The following is a 23,494-nucleotide window of genomic DNA, read 5'->3' as shown; positions in this document are numbered from 1 at the left end:
CCAGAGCTCTCATCACCACAGCGTTAACAAGGCCCTCCCAACCCATGGTGTCAGTGGAGACCCTGTGAGAAGCCTGGCCTTACATGCCCATCTGGTGGTGATGAGGCACCCCTCCCCTCCTTTTGGAATGTATCAGGGGAAGCCTAGTGAGGAGTCAGGATGTCCACCACCTCTCAGTGGTAACAAGGCCACTAACCCTCACTACAGAACCACTGAAGGCCAGGTGAGATGCAGTAATAAGGCACCTGTGCCTCTCCAGTCAAGGTGGGATAGTGAAGGACTAGTGGAGAGCCTGAACCCCCAGTCACACTCTGCAGAAGTAAGGAGCATCTTCCCTGGAATGATGACTGAGGCCAAGTTAAGAACAGGACTTCCACTGCCACCTGGTAGTAATGAGGCAGCATGCCAGTTTCCCTGCTGAAATGTTGTCCAAAGAGGGCTGTTAAAACAATATTTAAATAAAATCCAAAGTCTCCTAACATAATACTCCAAAATGTCCAGGTTTCAATTAAAAAATCACTCATAATACCAAGAACCAGAAAGATCTCACCTTGAATGAGAAAAAACAATCAAGAGATGCTAACACTGAGTTAATACTTATGTTGGAATTATCTGACAAGAATTTTAAATCAGCTGTTATAAAAGTGCTTCAGTGAACAATTAAAGACACTCTTGAAAAAAATGAAAAATTGGAAAGTGTTAGCAAAGAAATAAAACTATAAAGAAAAACCAATTCAAAATTTTACAACGAAAAATACAATAACCAAACTAAAAAATTCAATGGATGGGCTCAAAAGCAGAATGGAGAGGATAGAGGAAACAGTCCATGAAATTGAAGACAGCAAAATAGAAATTACCTAGTGTGAACAACAGAGAGAAACAGACTAAAAGAAAACGAACCTCACGGACATGTAGAAAATAACAAGATTGAAAATATGTGTCACCAAGGCCCCAAGATAGGATTGAACTGGAAAAATGTCCACCACAGTAGACTGTAATGAGTTGTGTATATATAACATAATACCTAGAACTATAAGAGCTATAGAAAGATACATTCAAAAACACTATCTATAAATCAAAATGGAATTCTAAAGATATGTTCAGATAACCTATGGGAAGAAGGAAAGCTAAAATGGAGAAACCAAAAATTGGGTAACAAACTGAAAACAGATGAAAAGGTCAGGCTGAAGCCCTACAATATCCATAATTACAGTAAATGGAAATGGACTAAATGCACCAATTAAAATATGGAGATTCATAAAGTAAATTTAAAAATATGACCCAACCATATGATCTGTTCCAAAACTTCACTTTAAACATAACTATATAAGTAAGCTGAAAATAAAAAAAATAAAGAAAATATACCATGCAAATATTAATCAAAGGAAAGCAGATAATTCAGTGGAGAAAGTATAGTCTCTTCAACAAATAGTGAAGGGACAGATGACCTTCCACATGCAAAAGAACTGAGTTAGACCTTTACTTAAACCATGGAAAACAATTAACTCAAAATGGATCAAAGGCTGAAATGGAAAAACAATCTATAAAACTCTGAGAAGAAAACATAGGAGTATAGTCTTCATGACTTAGATTAAGCAATGGGTTTTTGATTTGGCACCAAAAGCACAAGAAAAATTAGATAAATTCAGCTTCATCAAAATTTTAAGAATCTTTGTGCTTCAAAGGACACCATCAAGGAAGTAAAAAGACAACCCGCAAAATGGGAGAAAATATTTGCAAATCATATATCTGATAAAGGACTCATTCTGTATCCAGAATTTTAAAATAATAATTCTTACTAGTCAACAACAGAAAGACAAATGACCAAAATTTAAAATGGCAAAGATATGAATAGACATTTCTCCATAGGAGTTAAAAATGGCCAGTAAGCACATGAAAAAATGCTAACATCATGAGTTCTTACAGAAATGCAAATCAAAACCATAGTGAGATACTCCTTTATGCCAACTAGGATGGCTATAATGAAAAAGCTGGACAATCTCAAGTGTTGGTGAGAATGCAGAGATAGTGGAACGCTATACATTGCTAGTGGGAATGGAAAATGATACAGCCACTTTGGAAAACAGTTCAGCAGTTCTTAAACTTGGAGTTCCTGTATGATTCAGCAATTCTGCTCCTATATATAGGATATATACCCAAGAAAATAAAAAATATATATCCACATAAAAACTTGTACACAAATGTTCACAGCAGCATTACTCATAATATCCCCAAAGTGGAAACAACCCAGACGTCTGTCAGTTGATGAACGGACAATAAAATGTGGTCTATCCATGCAATGGAAATTATTCAGCCATAAAAGGGAATGAAGTACTTATCTATGCTACAATCTAGATGAATCTTAAAAGCATTATGCTAAGGAAAAGAAACCAGACACACCAAAAAATACATATTGTATGATTCCACCAATATGAAATGATCAGGACAGGCAAATCTACAAAAACAGAGCAGATTAGTAGTTTCCAGGGGCTGGGGCCAGGAGCAAATGTGTAGTCACTGCTAAAAGGTCTGGGGTTCTTTTTGAGGTGAGTAAAATATTCTGAAATTAGATAGTGTGATGGTCGCACAACTTTGTGAATATACTACAAACCAATCAATTTATACTTTAAAGTGTGGATTTTATGTAGGTGAATTATATCTCAATTTAAAAAATTATATGAGAAAGAAAAAGCAGACATGACTATATTAATACCAGATAAACAGACCCAATTATGCAAAGCTTTATTTGTAATAGCCAAAAACTGGAAACAACCAAAATGCCATGATACATGAATGGTCAAACAAACTGGTTACATCCATACCATGGAATCATACTGAGCACTAAAAAGGGATGAACTATTGATACACGCAAGCATCTCCAGGGTATTATTCTGAGTGGAAAAAAAAGCTAATCTTAAAAGGTCATATATTGTTTGATTCCATTTTATAACGTTCTCAAAATGACAAAATTGTAGAGATGGAAAATAAATTAGTGGTTTGCCAGGGGTTAGGGGTGACAGGAGGAGGGGGATGAGGATCACTACAAAGCCCCAGGGAGATCTTGTGGTGATGGGACACCTGTGCTGATTGTGGTTATGGTCACACAGATCCGCATGTGATAAAATGGCGAGCAACTACACACACAGTGTTGTACCAGTGTCAGCTTCCTGGGTTTGATAGTGCACCATAGTTCCATAAGATGTAAACCCTGGGGGAAACTGAGTGAAGAGGCCCAGAAAACCTCTATAATGTCTTTGCAACTTCCTGTGAATCTATAATTATTTCAAAATAAAAAATAAACATAAAAACCTTTTGTAAACAGTTATATAGAAGTTTCTGCACAGATGTTAGTAGACCATGTTGCTTTCAATGTATTAGTTGAAGGCAGAACAAGAAACAAAAAAATTAATACAAAGTCTACGTTATACAAAGAATTATTGGTGAGAGATTATATCAGTTTTGCTATTTGAATTTATTTAAACATATCAACATCAGTAGCTTGTTTCTTTTAAATTAAGTATTTAGTTTTTGTGAGTAAAATATATGGTGGTTATTTTGTAGACTGAATTACAGAAATTAGAATTGTCAACACAAGATGGCACTAAATAAAAGTAAAAAAAAAACTTGGTTTTTAGAAATTGTGAGCTTTGCTACATATGGTTAAAACAAAACTCAACCAAATATTTATCAAGTGAATCCTTGTTTAACTGTGCAGTTACTTAAGTCCCACATTTACACGAAAGCTGAATTGTGTTCAACTTCAGTAATTTAGTTTTAATAACTGGTTCTGTCTTCACTAATTGAAACATTTAAGCTTTACTGCCTTTTCTAATCATCACTTAAATTTTCAGAGGTACACAAGAAAAGATCTATAGTGAAATCAAGTTAGAAATAATCAGTAATCGTAAAATGTTAGCATTCTCTATTATTTACAGTTTTCCAAACTAACGAATAGCTTTGAAAGACTGAAATTACACCAAATGAAACAAAACCAATTTCAACGAAAAGAGTTACAGCACCCTGAAGAAGAAATACCCTTTGAACTGAGCAACTTGAACCAGAAATTAGAGGTAAGCTATCTTTTCTTAGTTTCTTCATGTGTATTGTGAAGATTGATTTTCGTCGTCGCTGTTGTGAGCTGTTTGTCTGCAGCGTACACAACAGCATGTACAGCTGTAGTAACGAACACCATTACAAATCAACTTCCCATTGAATATATTTTCTTAGGGCACCTTCCCTTCAGGCACTTAGTGAATTAAAACATCACTTTGATTTATACATCTTTTATACTTATCAGCATTTTTGGAGAGCCAGAAAAGCAGTTCAAAGAACCTGCAGATGCTGAGTGAAACTGAAGGACATCCCTGGGGTCAGTTAAATCGAATAGCTAATAAATCTTTTAATGGCTATTTAACTATTAGGTTATTAAATCCCAGTGAAGACTCATAAAGGTTTGCAGAACAGGGCTTGGCGTTTCTTTAAAGAAGTAGTGCCACTCCACTATAGCACCCCCATATCACCCAAATTTCTAAAATCTTGGTCCCTCAAAAGGTTTACTATGACCTAGGTGCACTTCTTCTTATCTCCTAATTTCCCAGCCATGGAAAAACAAACGAGCTACTTTTCTTCCCTGTACTCTTAAGCATGCCTGCTACAGGTCACGTGACAGCAGATAGCTTCTGTAAATTCTGATTCTCTGCTCTTAGCTGAGTTCCAGTGCTGCTCAAGTATTGCTTTTTAATTGACCTCAAGTTGACCCTTATTATATTAGCCCACTCAAATTCCTCTTTTATTCTCAAGCCCCAAACCCCAACTTCTCCCTATCCCCAGCCAATGATTTCAATTTCTCTATTTCATTGGTAGGTAATGGTTCTGCACCTCCCAATCACCCAAGTAGAAACCTTTTAGGAATCTTTGAGCTATTTATTTCTCTGAATCCTCCCGTTCCAGCCCAGGTTTGCCCTTTCCCTGGTCTAATGCGTCTTATATCCTTCTTCCTCCAATCTAATTGTCATTGCCCTGTTTCATATTTCACCATTCTACTCTTCAATTAACAGTCTTTCTCAAACTTTTCTTCCAAAATATCCTTAATAGAAGAAAGAAAAGAAATCTAGGATTACAGCCCTAAAACCAGTCTGTTGGAAAAACACTGTTGTTAGCCTTTAAATTCCTGTAAATTTTACATTCTACTGAATAATGTACATCTTTTTAAAATACAAGTTACTACCACTACGTAAAGTTAATCCTCTAGGAAAATGCATCAAGTATAACCAGACTGGGTCTTATGGTGGTATAACCAGACTGGCTTCAGAAATATCCTTCTCTCACAGAAGATGCCCAAAGATGTACACTGTAATACACATGTCTTCATGGAAAATGTACAGATCAAGTCACTGATTATCCATTTGGCTGACTTTTGGGGGGATTAGTGGGAGAGCCACATTCTTATAAATTGTTTAAACTAAAGAAAGCCTTAAATTAAGTACTTGGAGAGTGCATATTTTACATTTAAGGAATTAAAATGTTTACATAACTATATCTCATGAAATTATAGTGGAAATTAGTAGCAAAATATGGCTTAATATGTTAGTACCTCTATGAAACTTCTAGCACACTAAGTAGGTAGTTTAAGCTGTGTGATTATGGAAACACTTCATGTACCTGTTGTTACTTTAACCTGTGAAAAATTAATGTGTAAGAGATGGAACTGTTCCAGTTTGAGTCTACATCTCAGCATGTTTTTCCTTTGGAACAAATATTTATACATTGGTATAGTACTAGAGCAATGGGAAGTAGCAAGTTGTGGAAGAACATCATAGTTTATAACTTAAAACACTTCCTGCCTAATTTATTTGACCTGTGACCTTTTGGCAAATCGTTAGCCTCACAGAAATACCATTTTTTCACCAATAATTGTTGAGTTAGAAATATCTTAAAGGTGGCATTGTGGTTATATAAGAAAAATGCCTGTGTGTGTGTGTGTGTGTGTGTGTGTGTGTGTGTGTGTGTGTGTGTTTAGATGCACACTGAAGCATTTGGGGGCGAAAATACATGAGGTCTAGAAGTTGCCTTAAAAATACTGCAACAAGAAAAGGTGGAGAGAGATGAAATAAAGATGGACTAGGTCGATGGTAGTTAAATTGGGTGAAGGGTACATGGTTTTTTTTTTTTAACTCTACTTTTATGTAATTATGAAAATTTTCATAATGTTCAAACTATTTTACAGGTGGAGGTTTGTAGAAAACCTGACATACAACAATTGACAAAAAAGCAGTTAGTTCCATCCCTGTATATTTAGTAGAAGGATTTTAAAAATCTAATCATGTGGCTTCCCCTAGAAATCCTAATTTTAATGACCCTAACCTACTCTCAGCCTTCAAGACCAGAAAAGCTTTTCCAGTCATGGGGAACTTACTCTGGAGGTTTGGGCAAGTCTACAGACTCTCCAAATCAGCAGATACGTCCTGTCTCTACAAAAACCTTTATAAAGCTCTCTAGGTCTGTGTATGCTCCATAGCTACTGGATATACTGTGCTAGCTTGCTCATCTTGAAACCAATATATCTGTAAGACAAAGAAAGCCAGGACTGTTAACGTGCACCCGCTGATATGTCTGTGACACATATTTCTAGTCTTGCTTAGCTTCCTTCTTGGCCTCATTTCTACCTGTTGTAGAATCTGTAAGGAATTGAGGTGAATGCCCCTGCCTCCTCCTAAAAGTATGCTGAGAGATGTTTATTGTCAAGACTGAGATTGTTGGGTTGGTAATACTAAATATTAGTCTTATCTCAAAGATATGAACTGTATAAATCAACCTGGCCCCCATTTTGACTTTTGACTCTAAAAACCACTTTCTAAATTAAAAAAACAAATTTTAAAATCTACATTGTATTGATTTGAAATGTTACCTATTTTGTGCTAGAGCTTAGTTTTTTGTAAAGTTGTTATTAAAAAAAGACCCTGTTTTCATGTACCTAATTTTGAATTCCTGAATGTCAGAATCAGTCAATAACTTTAATTGAACTACTTTTATCTTAATAAATGTAGTTTATTCATCATAAGGTATTATTATATATTTAAAAGGGGGCCTACCCATATTTCTCCAATCTTGTTACTACCACTCAATTTCAGGTCACCTTTAATTACTATAGAAACCTAATTTATAGCCTGCCTTTACTGATCATTTTGGGACTTGTGGATTTATAAATTGCAAATTTCCCCAAATGTCTGTCAAAATCATTGCTCTGTAGAAACTATGAAATGCCATGTTTTCTCATTTTGAGCAAGATGTAGCTTTCCTTCTCTAAATTAGTGTATTTTCCAGCATAGCCAATCCAGTCATTTCAGTTATCTTCAAAACAGTACAAATCACTTTCCAACTTGACATATTACTGAAGATGGCTAAGATCATCATGACATTCTCTACAGGGCTTTTATGTGTCACTATTATTGTACTTAAAATTATTTGCTTACATGTGCATTTCCCTACTTGTTATATATTCCTTGGTTTTTTTCTTTCCAAAATTTGTTTCTTTTAATCATGAAATATTTCCAAATTCTTTTCTCTTCACAGCAGCATGGGGACACTAGGTGCTTAATAAAAATTAGTGAATTGATGCTTGGAAACCTCAATTCATTCATGCCATGTATCTATATGAAATAATATATGGTCATGGACTTAGTAGCTATAGAGTTTACTTCCAGCCATGTTGTTTGTTTTCTTTGCAAACTTTAGTGAGAAATATATAAATTCTAAGAAATATTAATAGCATGCTTTTGTCTCTACATTCATGTCACAGAGTGGTGCCTGTACTTTGTCAGGCTCTGTGAGCAATACAAAAGTAATGAAATACATAGTCGTTGCTTACAGCCTGGACAGAAAGATAAGATATAATGGTTAGCCCTAGGCAAAACTAAGAAGCAGTAGAGTTTTCTTTGGCCATATCTTTTCCTTGTGTGAAATTGTGAACATTCATGCGCCGTCAATACAATAGTTGAGCAAAAACTTGAAACACTGAGCATGTTGTATCAAGCTGTTTCCACTCCTTCTTCCCCTGGTTAATCCAGCTGGCTCTGCCTCAGTGAGGCCTGAGATGGTTATTCTGTTCCCAAGAATATGTTAATCTTGTCTTCACTTAGTAGCTGTGAAAGCCACAAGGGGACAAAGTCACTCATCAGTCCAAGCTCCAGCCCCCCAACAAACAAGGGAACAGGTTTGGTGACTGAGTGTAGAGAATGAAAGAAGGGAAAAAACTTAGGGTGTCAGCCTCAGGAAATAGAAAAGAATTACTGGTTGATGCGAAAAGCTGTTTGAAACTCCCTTCTTAGTAATCAGCATTTGTTATCAGAGAAACTTTTTACATCTTTGACAAAATATTTAATGTTCAAGATAATGCAGTTTAGTCTAGATAACTCCCATTGAATAAGTATTCAATTATTTTTTCTTATTTAAAAACATCCTATAATGGAACACTTTAGAAAATAAAAATATGCTCTGAATACACAAAATGATTATTTTTTTAATACAAGGATTAAGTTACAAATTCCACATTTTCCTAGCAAAAATTAGAAACTACATTTAGTAATAAATCCTTGGATTTGATGCTTTATTTGTTTTCCTAATGGGGAAAGATTGTATGTAGTTTTTTTTTTCTCAGAATGAAGATGAACCAATGAAAGAAGCCCCTATTCATTATACTTTAAAATGAATAATTTTCTTCAGTTTATGTTTGTCCCTTCACTTTTTTTTAAGTAATTTAGAGCAAACTCCAGAGAATGGGACAAGCAAGAGATACTATATCAGACTCATCTGGTTTCTTTAGATGCTCAACAAAAATTATTATCTGAGAAGTGTAAACAATTTCAGGTACATTATCTAATACTATCCTCTAAGTCAGAAGAAATTAGAGGTTGAATTTTAGTATCTTTGCCATTCAACATGTAATCTTTTTACAGATAGAAATGCCAACTAAGGAAAAAATAACCAGAGTAGGTCCAGCACTGGGTAAAGTCACAAGTGTATGAAATATCTATCATGGTACATTTATTCTGCATGTCTCAAAGCATGGTACTCTTAAAAGTGTCCATTGTAATTATGTCTAAATAACATGTTTTCGCATGCCTGTGGGAAGGCCCCTTAGAAAGCTTAAGATTGTTTGGTCCCTGCCCTCAAGAACCTGACAGCTCAGATGCAGAGATAATACACGTACATATTTACAGATAATTGACAAGTAAATGGAAAGGGTCCAAATCCTTCTAGAGTGCAGAGGAGTAAGAGAAAAATTGGGGCTGAGATAATGAAAAACTGTCCTCCAGCAGGGTTGGGACTGGGCCTGGACCCATATTTTTGAAAATGTATTCTAGGTGGTAGCATGAGTAAGATCACAAGGCAAGGAAGAAAAAGGCAAATTCTGGGAATGGAAAATGGGCCAAATGGCTGGAGTGGGGAATGGTAGACAGCAAGCCTGGCAAGTTGGATACTGATTATAAAGCCTAAAGGTGTGAATTTGGAATTTTCATTAAAGTCAGTGAGAAGCTATGGCTTTTGTTTGATATTCTTATTTGTCATTCTTTAAGTCACTTATTATACAAGTTACATATGTTCTCTGAATTCATCAATACAAAATAATCTAATGTAAAATTAACAACTTTATCCTCTACTCCATTCTTACCCATTTAATTTAAACAGTGTTAACAAGTGTTTATCTTCCCATACTTTTTCTTTGTACAAACATGTAAAATATGTGTTTGTGTGGAAGTTGTATATTATTCCTTTTTAAGATTTTAAAATAATAACAAGCCATGGATATCTTTTCAGGTCACTGCATAAAGTTCTACTTAATTCTGTATAATATTTCATAGTATATGGTTTATATACCATATATATGATATAGTATATAGTAGACATGCCATAATTATTTCAATCATTTCCTTATTGATGAACATTCAGGTGGCTTCCAGTTTTTTGCTCTTACAATATTGTAACAAATACCCCTGAATACATGGATCTTTAAATACTAGTGCTTTCCTTTTGTTAGATAAAAATCCTAGAAATGATTGTTGAGCCAAAGAGTATGTTCAAATTTTTAATGATACTAGCAGATTACTTCCCAAAAGGTTATAGTAATTTACAATTCATGAACAGGCCATGGGAGTGCCCATATTCTCACCAGCTTGGTGAGAGTCTCACCAGTCTTTTGATTTTTCACTAACTTTTCCTAATGGTGTTGGCTTGATTTTGCGATTCTCTGACTATTTGTAAGCTTGAGCACGTCTTCATATGCTTCTTAGCTTCTTTCCCTCTTCTGTGAATTGCCTGTTTAAAAACTTTACTCGTTTTTCTTTTGTGTTGTTTCTCTTTTTCTTACTGAAGTGCAGAAGTTTGTGTTCATTAGGAATTATTAACCCTTGTTATATGCATTCACAACTTTTCCTACGATCCAACTGCTTTTTGTTTGATTTTGTTTGTTTATTTTTGGTCATAGAGACATTTTCAACTATTGTGTAATTGAATCCATAATTTTCCTCTTTTTATAGCTTCTAAATGTTCTTTCTTGCTTAGTAAGACTTCCCTATGCCCAGCCCCCTACCCTACTCTACATCTCTGCTCTGAGGCTATACAAATATTATTTTCTCTTTATGCCATCTGAAATTGAGATTTTAGAATAAACACAAGATTGAATTACAAAGGGCAAAGCTTCATTATCTAATAAGATATTTAAAGATGTTTCTCCTAAGTCTTTTCTGTCATGCTTGAACTTTACATAAGCTTAAATATGATATTCTCCACTTAATTGACATGGTCTTCATATTTCTCAGAAACAGGCACAAAGTTACCAGACTCAACTAAATGGTAAGAAACAGTGCACAGAAGACAGCGGCTCTGAAACTCCTCAGCTGATTCGTGAACCAGATCACAGTTTTGAAAAAGAAAGAGATGAGTTCATTATTGAAAAATTAAAATCAGTTGTGAGTGGAATAGCATTAAGCAGGAATAAGCTACAAGATGAAAATCAGAAGCTCTTACAAGAACTGAAAATGTACCAAAGACAGTGCCAGGTGATGATTTATTTATTGTTCAACTGTTACTGCAAAACAGTTATATAAACGCTGATTCAACAGGTGTAAGGATTAGAAAGCTAATTTTCTATTACATGTGGAAATTTGGTTCATATTACCTCCGAGTAAGTAATTCTCACTTGAGGAGTAAATTCAGTAATCCCACAGGTACTTTACTCCATGAGAGTGAACTTTGGCTCTGCCACCGTATGGTGATATGTATTACCAGCGCAGTACAACGTCAGTCACTTATAGACGTCTATGCTTAAAAACCATTCTCTCTGACCTTATGCCTCTTTGACTCACAAGAATCCTGGATCAGAGAGCCAGGACGGCATTAGGGGCTCAGCAATGTGATAACTCGAGGAAGCCATCCATCTCCAGAAACGGAAAAGGTGGTGGTGATGTTTCCTCTAGCTTTGCTGTAATATAAATGAGATCAGCCCTCACTCTTCCACTTTAGAGGTTGTCCATGTGGCTTCTAGCACTTAGCTTGCCAGCCAGCCTTCCTGGTCCCGTCTGAGCTGGGTTTGCAAGATTGCTGGTGCTGATGGGATTTTGTCCCTCTCAGGAGCTGCTTCCCATTCTTCTCCAGGGTATGGGACCACTGGTCATGCCCCTGGCCCCGATTTAAAGACATTCTGCAGCTGTCTGTCCTGCCAGCATCTGAACCAGGAACACAATCAATAAATAAGGAGATTATTTTTCTGGGTACTTCCCTAATATTCTCCCCTGGACTTCAAGTCATCCTGAGTAAACTGAGGAGCTCTCTTTGTCCCTTCGTGAGGTTTTCTTGGCCCTGGTCTCTAGAAATGTGTTTTCTGTTCAGACCTATATTGTTCTGTTCTCTTTCATTTGCCTGGAACATATTTCATTAGTGAGTCCAGTTATGAAGTCTTGGTTCTATTCTTCAGTGAGGTTCCACTTCTCCACTAACATCAGTTCCTTATAATCTCCCCGACAAGAATTCTGTTTGGACCTATTACAGCATCCAAGAACATCCTTATAGGCTGAGGTCAGCTTTGGGCTCTTTGGCTCACTGGTTGAATAGATTTCTCTTCCTCTGTTCCCTTTTCCTGGCAGCATGACTGACTTTCTCTGTAATGCTTTCCTTGACTGACCCCACCTTTCTCCTTCTCAGAAGTTAGAGAATCTTGTTTAAAAAAAGAATGTTGCAGAGGATGAGTGACATTCCCAGTTCAGATTACAGTCTTTACCTTCTCTCCAAGTAAATGCCTTAAACCCCTGCTTCTCGCACTGACATACTCCTGCTGACAAGAAGAAAATGCAACCTGGGAGTCTGAGTGTGTAGCAGGAAGGTAGAGGACTCTGAACCACCTGATGGCCAAAGAGACACGATCCTTTAGTAACGCCATTTAACCGACTTATCCTCCTGCCCCAAGTGCAACTGGATATGATCATCCCCACCACAATCTCTAGACACTTCTAGGGGTTACATGCATTCCTGAGAAGGCTCTGTAAATTGTTTGGGCTAAGGAATGTTCATATTACCCACTTTGACTCTTCCTTATGTATCCATGTATTAATGTGCTTAATTTATTAATGTTCCTGATCATATACTAATAAAATAAAAACCCAGTTACTCATAGAAGTCGACATAATTGTGAAATATTTTTTGTTGATATTTATACCAATGGTTATAAAGTAACAGTCTCAATTGCCTAATCGTTATGACATTTCTTTGAATCGGTGGTTTCCTACTGGGGTGATTTGTTTCCAGGTGACACGTGACAGGAACTGGGTCCATTTTTGGTTGTCACAACAGAGGGAAAAGGTGTTATTGGCACTCGGAGGGCAGAGGCCAGGGTTGCTGCTAAGTGTCCTGCAGTTCACGAGACAACCCCTCCCAATGAAGAATGTTCCAGACCAAAATGTAAAAAGTGCTGAGGTTCAAAACCTTGCTTTAAATTTTGAAATGTTATTTTTTCTCATATTTTTCACCAATAATTCTCTAACTCTACCTTATGGTGGTTCCATAGTTAATAATTGATTTTAATGTTAGTTATTTTTTATCCACCAATTTCTATGAAGAAATTTACCAAAGTCATTTTTACAAAGTTTTGTTCATTAAAAATTTAATTATTCTTGGGTCTAGGAGCATTATTCAATTTAAATGAAGCATCTCTGTTTTATATTTTACAAAGGATTCGCATGTGTTAAAAAACATACCAAATTATTCTGAAATATGTTTCACACACATACACACATAAATATGTTATAGTTCTAATGAAAAGGTTTTTAAGAAGTTATTTGTTTAAAAACTTAGAGCTTTCAAAAAGATAAGATGTCTACTCCCAGGAAAATACTATTTTTGATGCATTTAGGGAAAAATGCTAAAAATAATGCTTTTCTTTAGCTTTTTTCCTCTTTTATTTCCAAATTTTACTTATGTTTCATTCTTTTTCGCATTAGTAGATATCAATTACTTATTATTTGGTAGCTGATTTGAAGTTTTTAAATCATTGCTTCTCTCAAAAAACCATTAGGCAAATTTCTAACTAAACAGTTGGGCCTTAACTTGTTTTACAAAATTTACATTTTACCAAATGGGAATAATTAGACATAAATAATCACTGCAAGCAGTGCATGTATTTAGAGAGAAGTTTCTCTTCTCTTTCCGCAAAACTGTCATGACAGTGTTCCACATCTTGCACATGAATTTAAAAAGACAACCATATCAATTTGAATGACTGTCACTTATTGCATATAAATTTCTCTTTAGTTTACAACACACTTTAATGCCAGATGCATCCTGAATTTCCACATGAATCACATCTTCTCACTTGTCTTTCTACAACCTTGAAATGTGTAGTATACATATTCCATTGCATATATTTATTTACTGTGCTGCCCTACACTCCCATTTTTTGAATGGGCAGTATTTCCCATTAAAGGTTAATGACAAAAATTAATTGTTCTGCATTTTTCTAACATTTATGCCAAAAAACCTGACCTTTTTTGTTTGCTTGTTAATGTACCTTAAGGCACTGGGGCAACAATGTTCAATAGAAATATATGAGCCACAGATCTAATTTAAAATTTTCTACTAGCTACATTAAAAGAAGCAATAAATGGGAGAAATTCATACATAATAGTAATATATTTTATTCAATACAACATATATCCCAGGTATTATCATTTCAACACGTGACTAATATAAAAAATTAGTGAGATATTTACATTTCTTTTCATACTAAGTCTTCAAAATCTGATGTGAAGTTTACACTTACAACATATCTCAATTTAGATGCTAAGTAGTCACTAAAATTACTTGATTACCTGTATTTAGATTTCATAAAATTTACAATTAAAAGAAGTAGATTTACATACCTAAGTTGTTACGAACAAACTTAAAAATGTTCCAGTAACTAAATCAAGTACCAGAGAATCATCTTCCTGAAAATTTGCATCCACATTGACAAGTAATTGATTTGACTTTTATGCAAAAGCATGCCAATTTTAAAACTTCATCTAAATTAAATAAATTCACCAATTCTTATGTCAACTCAGTGTTACTAACATTGAATTCAAAGGGATATTGCATAAGTCAAAAAACAACCCACAATTTATCAATATCAACAAAGTCTCTTACTTTTATATCAATTTACGTAATGCTGTCAATTATAATATAAAAGTTTGCCTTTTCATACATGTTAGAAAAATGGGTCAAATCATTATTATTGATTTGTATTAGGAAAAGTTTCCATTTTAACATAAATATCTGTGTAGCTAGATAACAAATGTTTTCCCCTTAATAACATCTACAAGTGTCACCCTGCTGGGCATTATTTTCTAATAACAGACCCTATAATTTGCTAACCTGGAGTTAGAGACTTTTGTGCCTGCCCCTCTCCCACAAGTGAAGGTAGTCCTACCTTCCTACGTGTTAGATTGCTCCCTGGGGGCAAATGTGCGGAGCAGGGAACCGGGTTAGTGTCCCCTTCGACTGGGCAAAGTCTGGATGACATTCACATCAAATTAATTTGCTTTCTATTTGCTTATCTCTTATTTCAATTTTCTTTTATTTTGAAATTTTAATCTCATCTGAAAAATCCCTTGAAAGAGGGACTTTAACCAAACAAATCTTTATCCAAACAATTAAATCACCTATTTGAATATATTGTTATACTTATTTCCCAGTCAGCCAGGAACTTCTGCAATTAGGTTCTTCACTGAACCCAGGTCACTAGATATCCTGGAAAATAATAAATGTTTAAGGTTTTTGTAAAAAAAAGTTTGGGGACTTGTATGTCCTATATTGTCCACACAGTCATTTTTTTAGGTTTTGTTAATTTTGGGGTAGGAATTAGTGAATAAGAAAGCATATGTCCACATAAAAGCTTGTACATGAAATTTTATAGCAATATTGTTCATAATAGCCAAAAAGAAGAAACATCCAAATGTCTATCAGCTGATGAATAAATAAGCAAAATGTGGTATATCCATACAATTAAATATTTTTCGTCAATAAAAAGGAATGAAGTGCTGATACATGAACATGAACCTTGAAAGCATTATGCTAAGTGAAAGAAGCCAGTCACAAAAGGCCACATATTGTATGATTCCATAAGTATGAAATGCCCAGCGTAGGCAATTCCATAGAAACAGAAGTGGCTGCCAGGGGCTGGGAGGAGGGACAATGGGGAGTGATTGCTAATGGGTGTTGGGGTTATTTTGGGAGTGATGAAATGTCTGGAGTTAGATAGTGGTGATGCTTGCATGACTTCATGAATAAATTAAAATCCACTGAATTGTATGCTTTAAATGGGTTAATCCCATGGTATGTAGGTTATATTTGAATAAATCTGTTGATGTAAGGAATTATCAAATGATTTTTTAAAAATCTATAGTGTTTTTTATAGCCTTCGTTAGCCTGCAGAAACTTATGCCCTTAGAACACCCCACCCTGTATTTACCAATAAACTACAGGTCTGTTTCACTTATTTTACATGAAACACATTATTTTTGCATCTTGCATATTCTAATTAGACTAGTAGACAAAAGATCTGGAATTTTCTGCTCCAAAATCTGCCACTTATGTAATGTGTAACTTTGGATCAAGTCTGGCCCTCAATTTCCTCATCTATAAAAATGGCAATGGATAGGACGGCTTGGGTCAAGTACACTTTATAAATAATAGTTTCCCTGAAAAATTGAGTGAAAGAGGCCTGATGATAGGGAAGGACTTTGCCATTCCTCTGAAAACAGCCAAGTACTGCTGGACAAAATGGCTTAACAGGTCACGGTCCCAAATTTCAAATGAGTACTCAGCACGGCCGGGACTCTTTTAACTCTGTTGCTTCCGTCAACGAGCTTACCGGGTCCCACTGCAGGTCGTTGAAACCTCCACTCTGCAAAATCACTCCACTACCACCACCTCCCCTTCTCCTTCCACTGATGTTGCCTTTTTACTTTACAAGGAAAACAGAAATCTGTCTATCATATTGCCACTGTCTATGCAAATGCATATACTTGCCTACATTCCATCTTCCTTCCTTCCTTTCCTATTGCAATAGCAGAGGGTCTCTCTTGATTTCAGGCAATTCTTCCACTTTGCTTTGGGACCCATCCCACCTACCTTCTCAGGAATGTGACACCATTACTATTAACACCTTTTCTCTCCTAACTGCATCCTTCCCAACAGCTTTTAAATGTGCTTAAGCCTTTCTTATGAACAAAATAAAACATGAGACTCACAGGATTGCTGGTATTTCTAGTTACCAGCTAAAGTGGGGCTACTCTTGGGCAATAATGTAACCATTTACCATGGTTTACAATTTACCTTGTTGGCCAGCTTTGAAATTCTTTTTTTGGTGGGGTGGGGGGGCTGTTATCTTGTTTAAATTGGGAATTATTTGCATTCATCCAAATTTTATGCCTTGATGTTTTATTCATACTTTTATGTTTTCTGCTTTCAAATTTATATACAGTGTAACCATATTGTGTGATTAGTTATTCTTTGTCTTTATCCCTAGACTGTAAGCTCCCTGAGAACCAAATCAGTGTCTGTATCCTCAGTGCTGAGCTCATAATAAGAGTTCAGTAAATGTTGAATAAATGAATGAAGGAATGAAATTCTGTAAGACAGAGCCTAAACATAAGTAAGGACTAAATATCAGCTGATTTGAAATTAGGCTGGTTCACAGATGTTAAATATTTTTAAATGTATCATATGCATCATGATATCCAAATATAAGCATTGAAAATTTTTTATATTTTTATTTAGGCCATGGAAGCAGGACTCTCAGAGGTGAAAAGTGAGTTGCAGTCACGTGATGATCTCTTGAGAATTACAGAAATGGAACGACTGCAGTTGCACAGAGAATTATTAAGAATAGAAGAGTGCCAAAATGCTCAAGAAAATAAAAAAAGGTAAATTCTTTATATTCAGAAGCCTGACACTGTTCAAAATAATGACGTTTGAATACTTTTAAGAACTTTATATTTGCAAGTAGAATTAAAAGTCTATTTGTTTTGTTTTGATACTGTTAATTATTGGGTAATATTAGATATTAAAAGTAAAATTAGTGATTATTTTATCTTCAAAATTAATATCTTTACCTACCTAGAAAATTATATCATGTTCTGATTTGTGGACATTTAATGTGTCACACTGAGTCAGAAATTTTCATAGAACTTTTATTCTTCAGGATATTGTAAAAATAATAGTATTGAGCTGGTATTTAATTTTGTATGTTGATAAATAAGATTTATTCCATATTTTCCAAATGCTTTTATTTTGACTTCCTATAAACCTGTTATTAACTTTTTCACTTGTAAATATTATTTATATTGGCCTCCACATTCACCATCTTGTCAGTTCCATTATGGGTTTTGTTAGAAGAGATATTTTTTTTTCTTTTAAAATCAGACAGATATTGCAGACTGCATAACCACAAAGGTAATGGGATTGCTGAGGATTATTAAATGTTTTATGCTTATGACTAGGCAGTTTGACTATTCTAACCATTCAATGATGTTCTAAGTCTCATTAGAACTTGAATCCTTCTTAAATCTGAAGGCTAAGGCCAGACAATTGATTAGCCACATGGTGAGTGAGGGATATTTTACTGAAAGATAATTATACTGCTTTAAAGGCAATAATTATTTCTTCAAAGTTGTGGGACCTGCTCACATTTCTTTAAGGTCTACACTTAACAACAAATGCCAAATTAAGATCCCCCAAAATGGCCTACTGTATGTCTCACTAAGGATGGCAGAATGCCTATTAGCTAGTCAGCATTATTGAACACTCCACATGCAAGCTATATATCATCTTCGCCAATCATTAATAAATATAATGGAAAAATATTATATGCAAGGTACTGTCTCTGTGCGGTGAGTTGGTGAGAAATGTCTTTGCACAAAAAATGTACTTGCCTAAAAACATAATTGCCTAGAAGAGCAAACCATTCAGCCCACGTCTAGCTCTAGTTCTGGGAAGAGCACTGTACGTACTTCCTACAAAGCTGTCTCACAAGGCCATTGCTGAACTGCAAACATTGCCAACTTTCCTTCAACACATGATTTAATCTAAAATCTTGCAGTTGTTCACATATTTGACCAATACAACTTTTTTGCTATGCCTCATTGCTCTCCTCTAAGTTTGTATTTATTTTGGTCTCCAAACTGTATTTTTCTCTTTTCACGATTTTCCTCAGTTCTAGTATTCTGAGATTTGATGAAAGATATTTAACTTTTCCAGATTACGTTGTATTTTAGACTTTGTGTATAAGACTCCTTAGCTTTCATCATTCCCATTTGAAAGTTTATAATCCTTTGAGTTGGTTCTCATGTGAATGTAGTTCTATCTTCTTTAATGTTTTGGTTTCTTTTTTTTGGACTCTGTTTCTTCTTTACAGTTGTATTAAGATAACGCAGCCCAGATACCGAATGCAGCTCAAATGCACAATAGTTTTATAGAAGTAGCACTGCAGTGTTTTCATTCATTTTCAGAAACTTTTTCATTAATGCTAACATTTTGTTAGCTTTTTCTTTCTTTTTTTCAGTTGTAGAAGCACCTGGGGTTGACATGTTCTGAGAGTTATTAAAAGTAATTCCAACACTCCTTTCCTACCTGACAAATGATCTTTCCTTTATATATTTATATTAGCATTTTAATATTAGCATGATTACTGTCTTCTTCTTTGAATTTGTCCACATTGAAGTTTGACATTTGTTCCATTCACTTAATGACATTTACAAGATCATGAGTTTTTTATCCATTCAGTTCAGCATTTCACTCCCTGAAATTGCTTAGGAAGAATTGAAAAACAGGAAATTTCATTTTTTACCTCTTCCAAATCATAGCAAATGAGAAAAACATAAGACTGGTCCTGAAATAATGCTTTAGGAAAATATTGCATAAAATGTTCACAGTATATCACTGAGTGGGAAACAAAAGGGGACTGAAAAATAATGTGTACAACACATTCTAATTGTTTGTACCAGAAAACTAGTAATGTTTCCAACAAACTAATAACCCCTTAAACTACAATGATCTAAATTTACAGTATATCATACCAATTTATCAAGTTAAGCTTAATTTTTACTCATTTTAATTTGTAGACTTGAATCATCTTATTCACCTCCTCTTAAAGAACCAGAAAGGAAAAAGAAAGAGGTGTTTTCAGTGACCCCAGATAAACCAAATCATGAAAAAGAATTGAGCAAGGTATGGAAAATAATGAGTTCCATTCTCCAGGTAGATAAGAAGTTTTTTAATAGAAAAGGGGGAAAAAATCTTCCTTCTCATTCCCTTCTTCTTCCTTCTATATTTTCTAAGATAATAGCCTATCAAGCCGCTAATTCTGACACTCTTCTGTGTGATGCTATAAAAAACACAAACGTTGGGTCATCACTGTGTCGCTGGGAGACAGCCCGTGAAACATGGAGGGCCTGTAGCTCTGTGAGAAGCAGCTTACAGCAGGAAGTATGAAAGCACAGACCCTGGCACTCGGCCACATGTTAGGTGCATAGGCTGGGGGAAGTTGCCCTTGCAGGTTGATCAGAGCCCTCTGCAGGATGGGGTAATTAGTACTTACCTTTAAGGCTGTGATGAGGGTTAAATGAGCTAACAATAGTGGCCACTTAAACAGCATTTGCCATATGCCAGTTGCTGTTCCAAGGGCTTAACAAATCCTAATTCATTTATTCCTCACAACTATCTTAACAAGATTGATATTAATATTATCCTCTTTTTACATTTACGGTAACTAGAGCACAGAAAATATTAAACAGCTAGTAAGTGGCAGAGGCCAGATTTGAATGCAATCAGGCTCCAGAGCCCGTACTTTTCCCTTAAGTTAAAATCCATAAAGCAACACATGTAAAGTGCTCAGAACAGGGCCTGGCTAGCTCAGAAGTAAACGTAGCAAATGGTGGCTGCCCAATTTTATTGGTTACACCCACATTTTGGCACTGAACATCTAACTTGTGCCTGGTACTCTCCCAGGAGCTAGGAATACAAGGATGAATAAGACCTGGGCACTGTCCTTGAAGACCTCATGGCTCTTGCTTCTCCTACAAAAAGTATATTCTCTTCTCCCTCTAGTAAGATCCAGTGGTGGCTTTCTTTGCATGAGTTTATCATGGCTACTACCCACTTCTCTGGTCTTTAGGTTTGTGGATCAAACAGAATATTCAATGCTATATAATCAAACAATGGTGAAAAGTAGGAAAAACTTAGGCATGGCTTTGAATTATCATCTAGTACCAGATACACAATAAATAAAAGAAATATTTAGAGAATGAATTCATTAACATTAAGGCTAAGGTCTCACATAATTGTGTAGCGTCATAAATTTAGCTGTTTATATACATTCAGTAAACATTTATTGAGCATGTAGTAGGACAATAGCCATTCTGTTTATTTCCATAGGAAATACAATAATGCAAAAGACAAATCCTGTCTCCCAAAGAGATGGCTGTCAGGTGACTGTTCAGTGTAGAAAAGGTGTTATGAATTGATGATCATTTTCCTTATGTTTTTCACATAACCCGTGAAACTTATTTTCCTATTTAAAAATAGAATTTAAAAAACTGCTCTTGAGTGGTGTCCCCAGTGAATGCATTATGATACAAGTGTGACTAATGCCACCTAAAGTAGGATTAAAGCATTCTTAACCTCATAGATTTAGGTAGAGTAACAAAACTTTGAGTAATATAAGGAATCTACTGATTTTGCATGGTTTTGATATGGAAGGAGAGAATCCGAGGCACAAATCTCTTCATGGGCTTCTGGAGACCTCTAGAGAATGCATTGCTGTGTAGAAGAGGTAACACATGAATTGCGTATAAATAGCAATAGCTTCCCAGAAGTGTTTGTGTAGAGGATTTTCATTCTCTTATAATAAAACCACCAAAATCCATGTATTACGAATCTTGCAAGTGTTATATTTCTTTTTTTTTTTTTAATCCAATCCAGGACTATTTTTAGTCATTTATTTTGTGATAAAATTGACATTTTTAATAAAGCCCAAAGTCATTTAGCACTAGATAAATTAATTTCATTTAGAAAGAAGCTTTGCAGTAGAGCATGTTGTTTTAATATCTAAATGTTGTGAAAATAAGAATAGTTTACTCCTTTTTCATAATAGTATATTCATTTTTTTTTCCCATCTTACAAGTTCCATTTTAAGAGCACATGTTAACTAACTGCGCCACAGGGATGCACTCAGCAAATCCAAACTGCGGCAAACTACAGAACAGCCCATTTATTACACCAAATAATTGTAAGGAAAAAAATGGGAGAGAGAAGATGGGAGATGGAAGGCGACTTGGAACACTGTCCTCTGGCTGAGGGTATCTGTCTCCCAGTCTCCTAGGCTCCTCTTTTGCTCTAAGCTGCTGGAGAACTTAGGCCCAGTCAGTTCCCTTCCATGTGAGTTGGGTGTTTTTTCACTCTTTTAAATGATGGGGTTAGATCGTGTGATTTTTAGAGTCCTGTCCAAATCTGAAATTCTAAAAATGTTAGTAGTAAGAATAGAATCAAATGAGGGGCTGGTGGTATGAAGCCTGAGGATGGATCAAGCCTGTCTTCTGGACTTGCATGCTTTCCACGTTGGGTCATCCCACTGTATCTCTTTCCTGCCTAGGAACCACCTTCTAGGGCTCTGCTCACAGAGGTTACATGCACGGTTGGTAAGGTCCTGGAGTCAGACTGCCTGTCACCAGGAATGTGACTGTGAAAAGCTGCGTACCTTAATTTTCTAATCTGAAAAATAGATACTGTGGGGATTAAATGAGATCATGTATGAGTAGTACAAAAAGAGCGGCTTTAAGAAGGTATGAGCCAGTCTCAATTCAAATAAATTTTAAAAACATTCATTACACTTGTGACACAATTTTAAATTTGAATACTGCCTGGATATTTCATGATATTGAGGAATTATTATTAATGTTTTTAAGACATTATAGTGGTATTCTGGCTATGTTGAAAAAAGTGCCCTTATCCTTTTAATATATCTTTTATGCCTCTTTTACACACACACACATACACACACACACACACACACACACACACACATACACACACAAAGTTATATCCTATGTTTAAAGATTAAATGAAAAAAAATTAAGTTTTAAAAGTAAGTGCCTGATGGCAAATTCATATAAATCTCTTTGTGGGTTGGCCTCTACTTAAACTCTCCAGCTTTATTTTTCAAAACATGCCACATCCCAGCCCCTCCAAACACTTTCAGTTCCCCGAGTGTGCGCTCTCTCATCCCTCTGCCTTCACTGTATTCTCTGCCTGGGAGCCCTTCTGCATCTCTGTCTTCTGTCTGGCTTCCATTCATTCTTCAGTATTTGGCCTGATGTCCACTCCTCTGGGAATCCTATCCTGAGATCCCCGTGGGGTTAAGTACCACTCCACTACCTACTACTGACATCCGTTGCTACACTGTGTTATAACTGTTTATTTTTCTGTTTCCCCCAGTGGACTATGATTTTTTTTAAGATTGGTGATTGTGTACTTTATCTAGAGGCAATGAATGATTTCCAGAAAGACGGTAAGAGGCTGGACTAAGACAATAGTAGTAAGAATGGAGAGCAGAGGTGAGATTTAAGAGAGGTTGAAATAGAAGGGACGGAATTTGCTGCCTGACTGGACTTGGGAGACCAAGGGCAGGACAGAGTCAAGGCGATCCAGAGGTCCCTCACGTGGAAGGCTGAGCTGTGGTTAAAGACCTGAGAGTCCACTGGCTTAAGGGGAGGAGCTGATGCATTTTCATGGACATATTATGTGTGAAACTTATTATAACATGATTCTAAAAAACATAGTGTGTATTTACAAACAGTACAGCACAATTTTGTTCCCCCAAAAGGCACTCAGTTTAAAGCCAAGAGTCCTAGGTTCTAGCCCTTGCTCTGCCAGTTAATAGCTTTATGCCTTTGAGCAAGTCACTTAGCCATTT

The 23,494-nt window shown here is 35.6% G+C and overlaps 1 protein-coding gene across 8 annotated transcripts in view; it reads left to right on the top strand.

Moving 5' to 3' along the window:
* The window catches only part of DEUP1 (deuterosome assembly protein 1), a 102,933-nt gene that overhangs the window by 15,033 nt on the left and 64,406 nt on the right, over positions 1-23,494 (top strand). For 7 of the 8 annotated variants that reach the window (XR_008999183.1, XR_008999181.1, XR_008999182.1 and 4 more), the window contains exons 5-8: positions 3,936-4,070; positions 10,818-11,057; positions 17,305-17,450; positions 19,647-19,752. Coding sequence is in view for 5 of the 8 variants with exons in the window: in XM_057507127.1 (XP_057363110.1) it covers positions 3,936-4,070; positions 10,818-11,057; positions 17,305-17,450; positions 19,647-19,752 (627 nt within the window). In the remaining 3 variants the exon portion in view is untranslated. The remainder of the gene's footprint in view (positions 1-3,935; positions 4,071-10,817; positions 11,058-17,304; positions 17,451-19,646; positions 19,753-23,494) is intronic. The other variant, XM_057507129.1, reaches the window with a different exon arrangement.

Source organism: Manis pentadactyla, chromosome 9 (genome assembly GCF_030020395.1).
Source record: "Manis pentadactyla isolate mManPen7 chromosome 9, mManPen7.hap1, whole genome shotgun sequence".
Lineage (NCBI taxonomy): Eukaryota > Metazoa > Chordata > Mammalia > Pholidota > Manidae > Manis > Manis pentadactyla.
The sequence above is the reverse complement of the archived record's forward strand: the minus strand, read 5'-3'. Positions and strand labels throughout refer to the sequence as shown.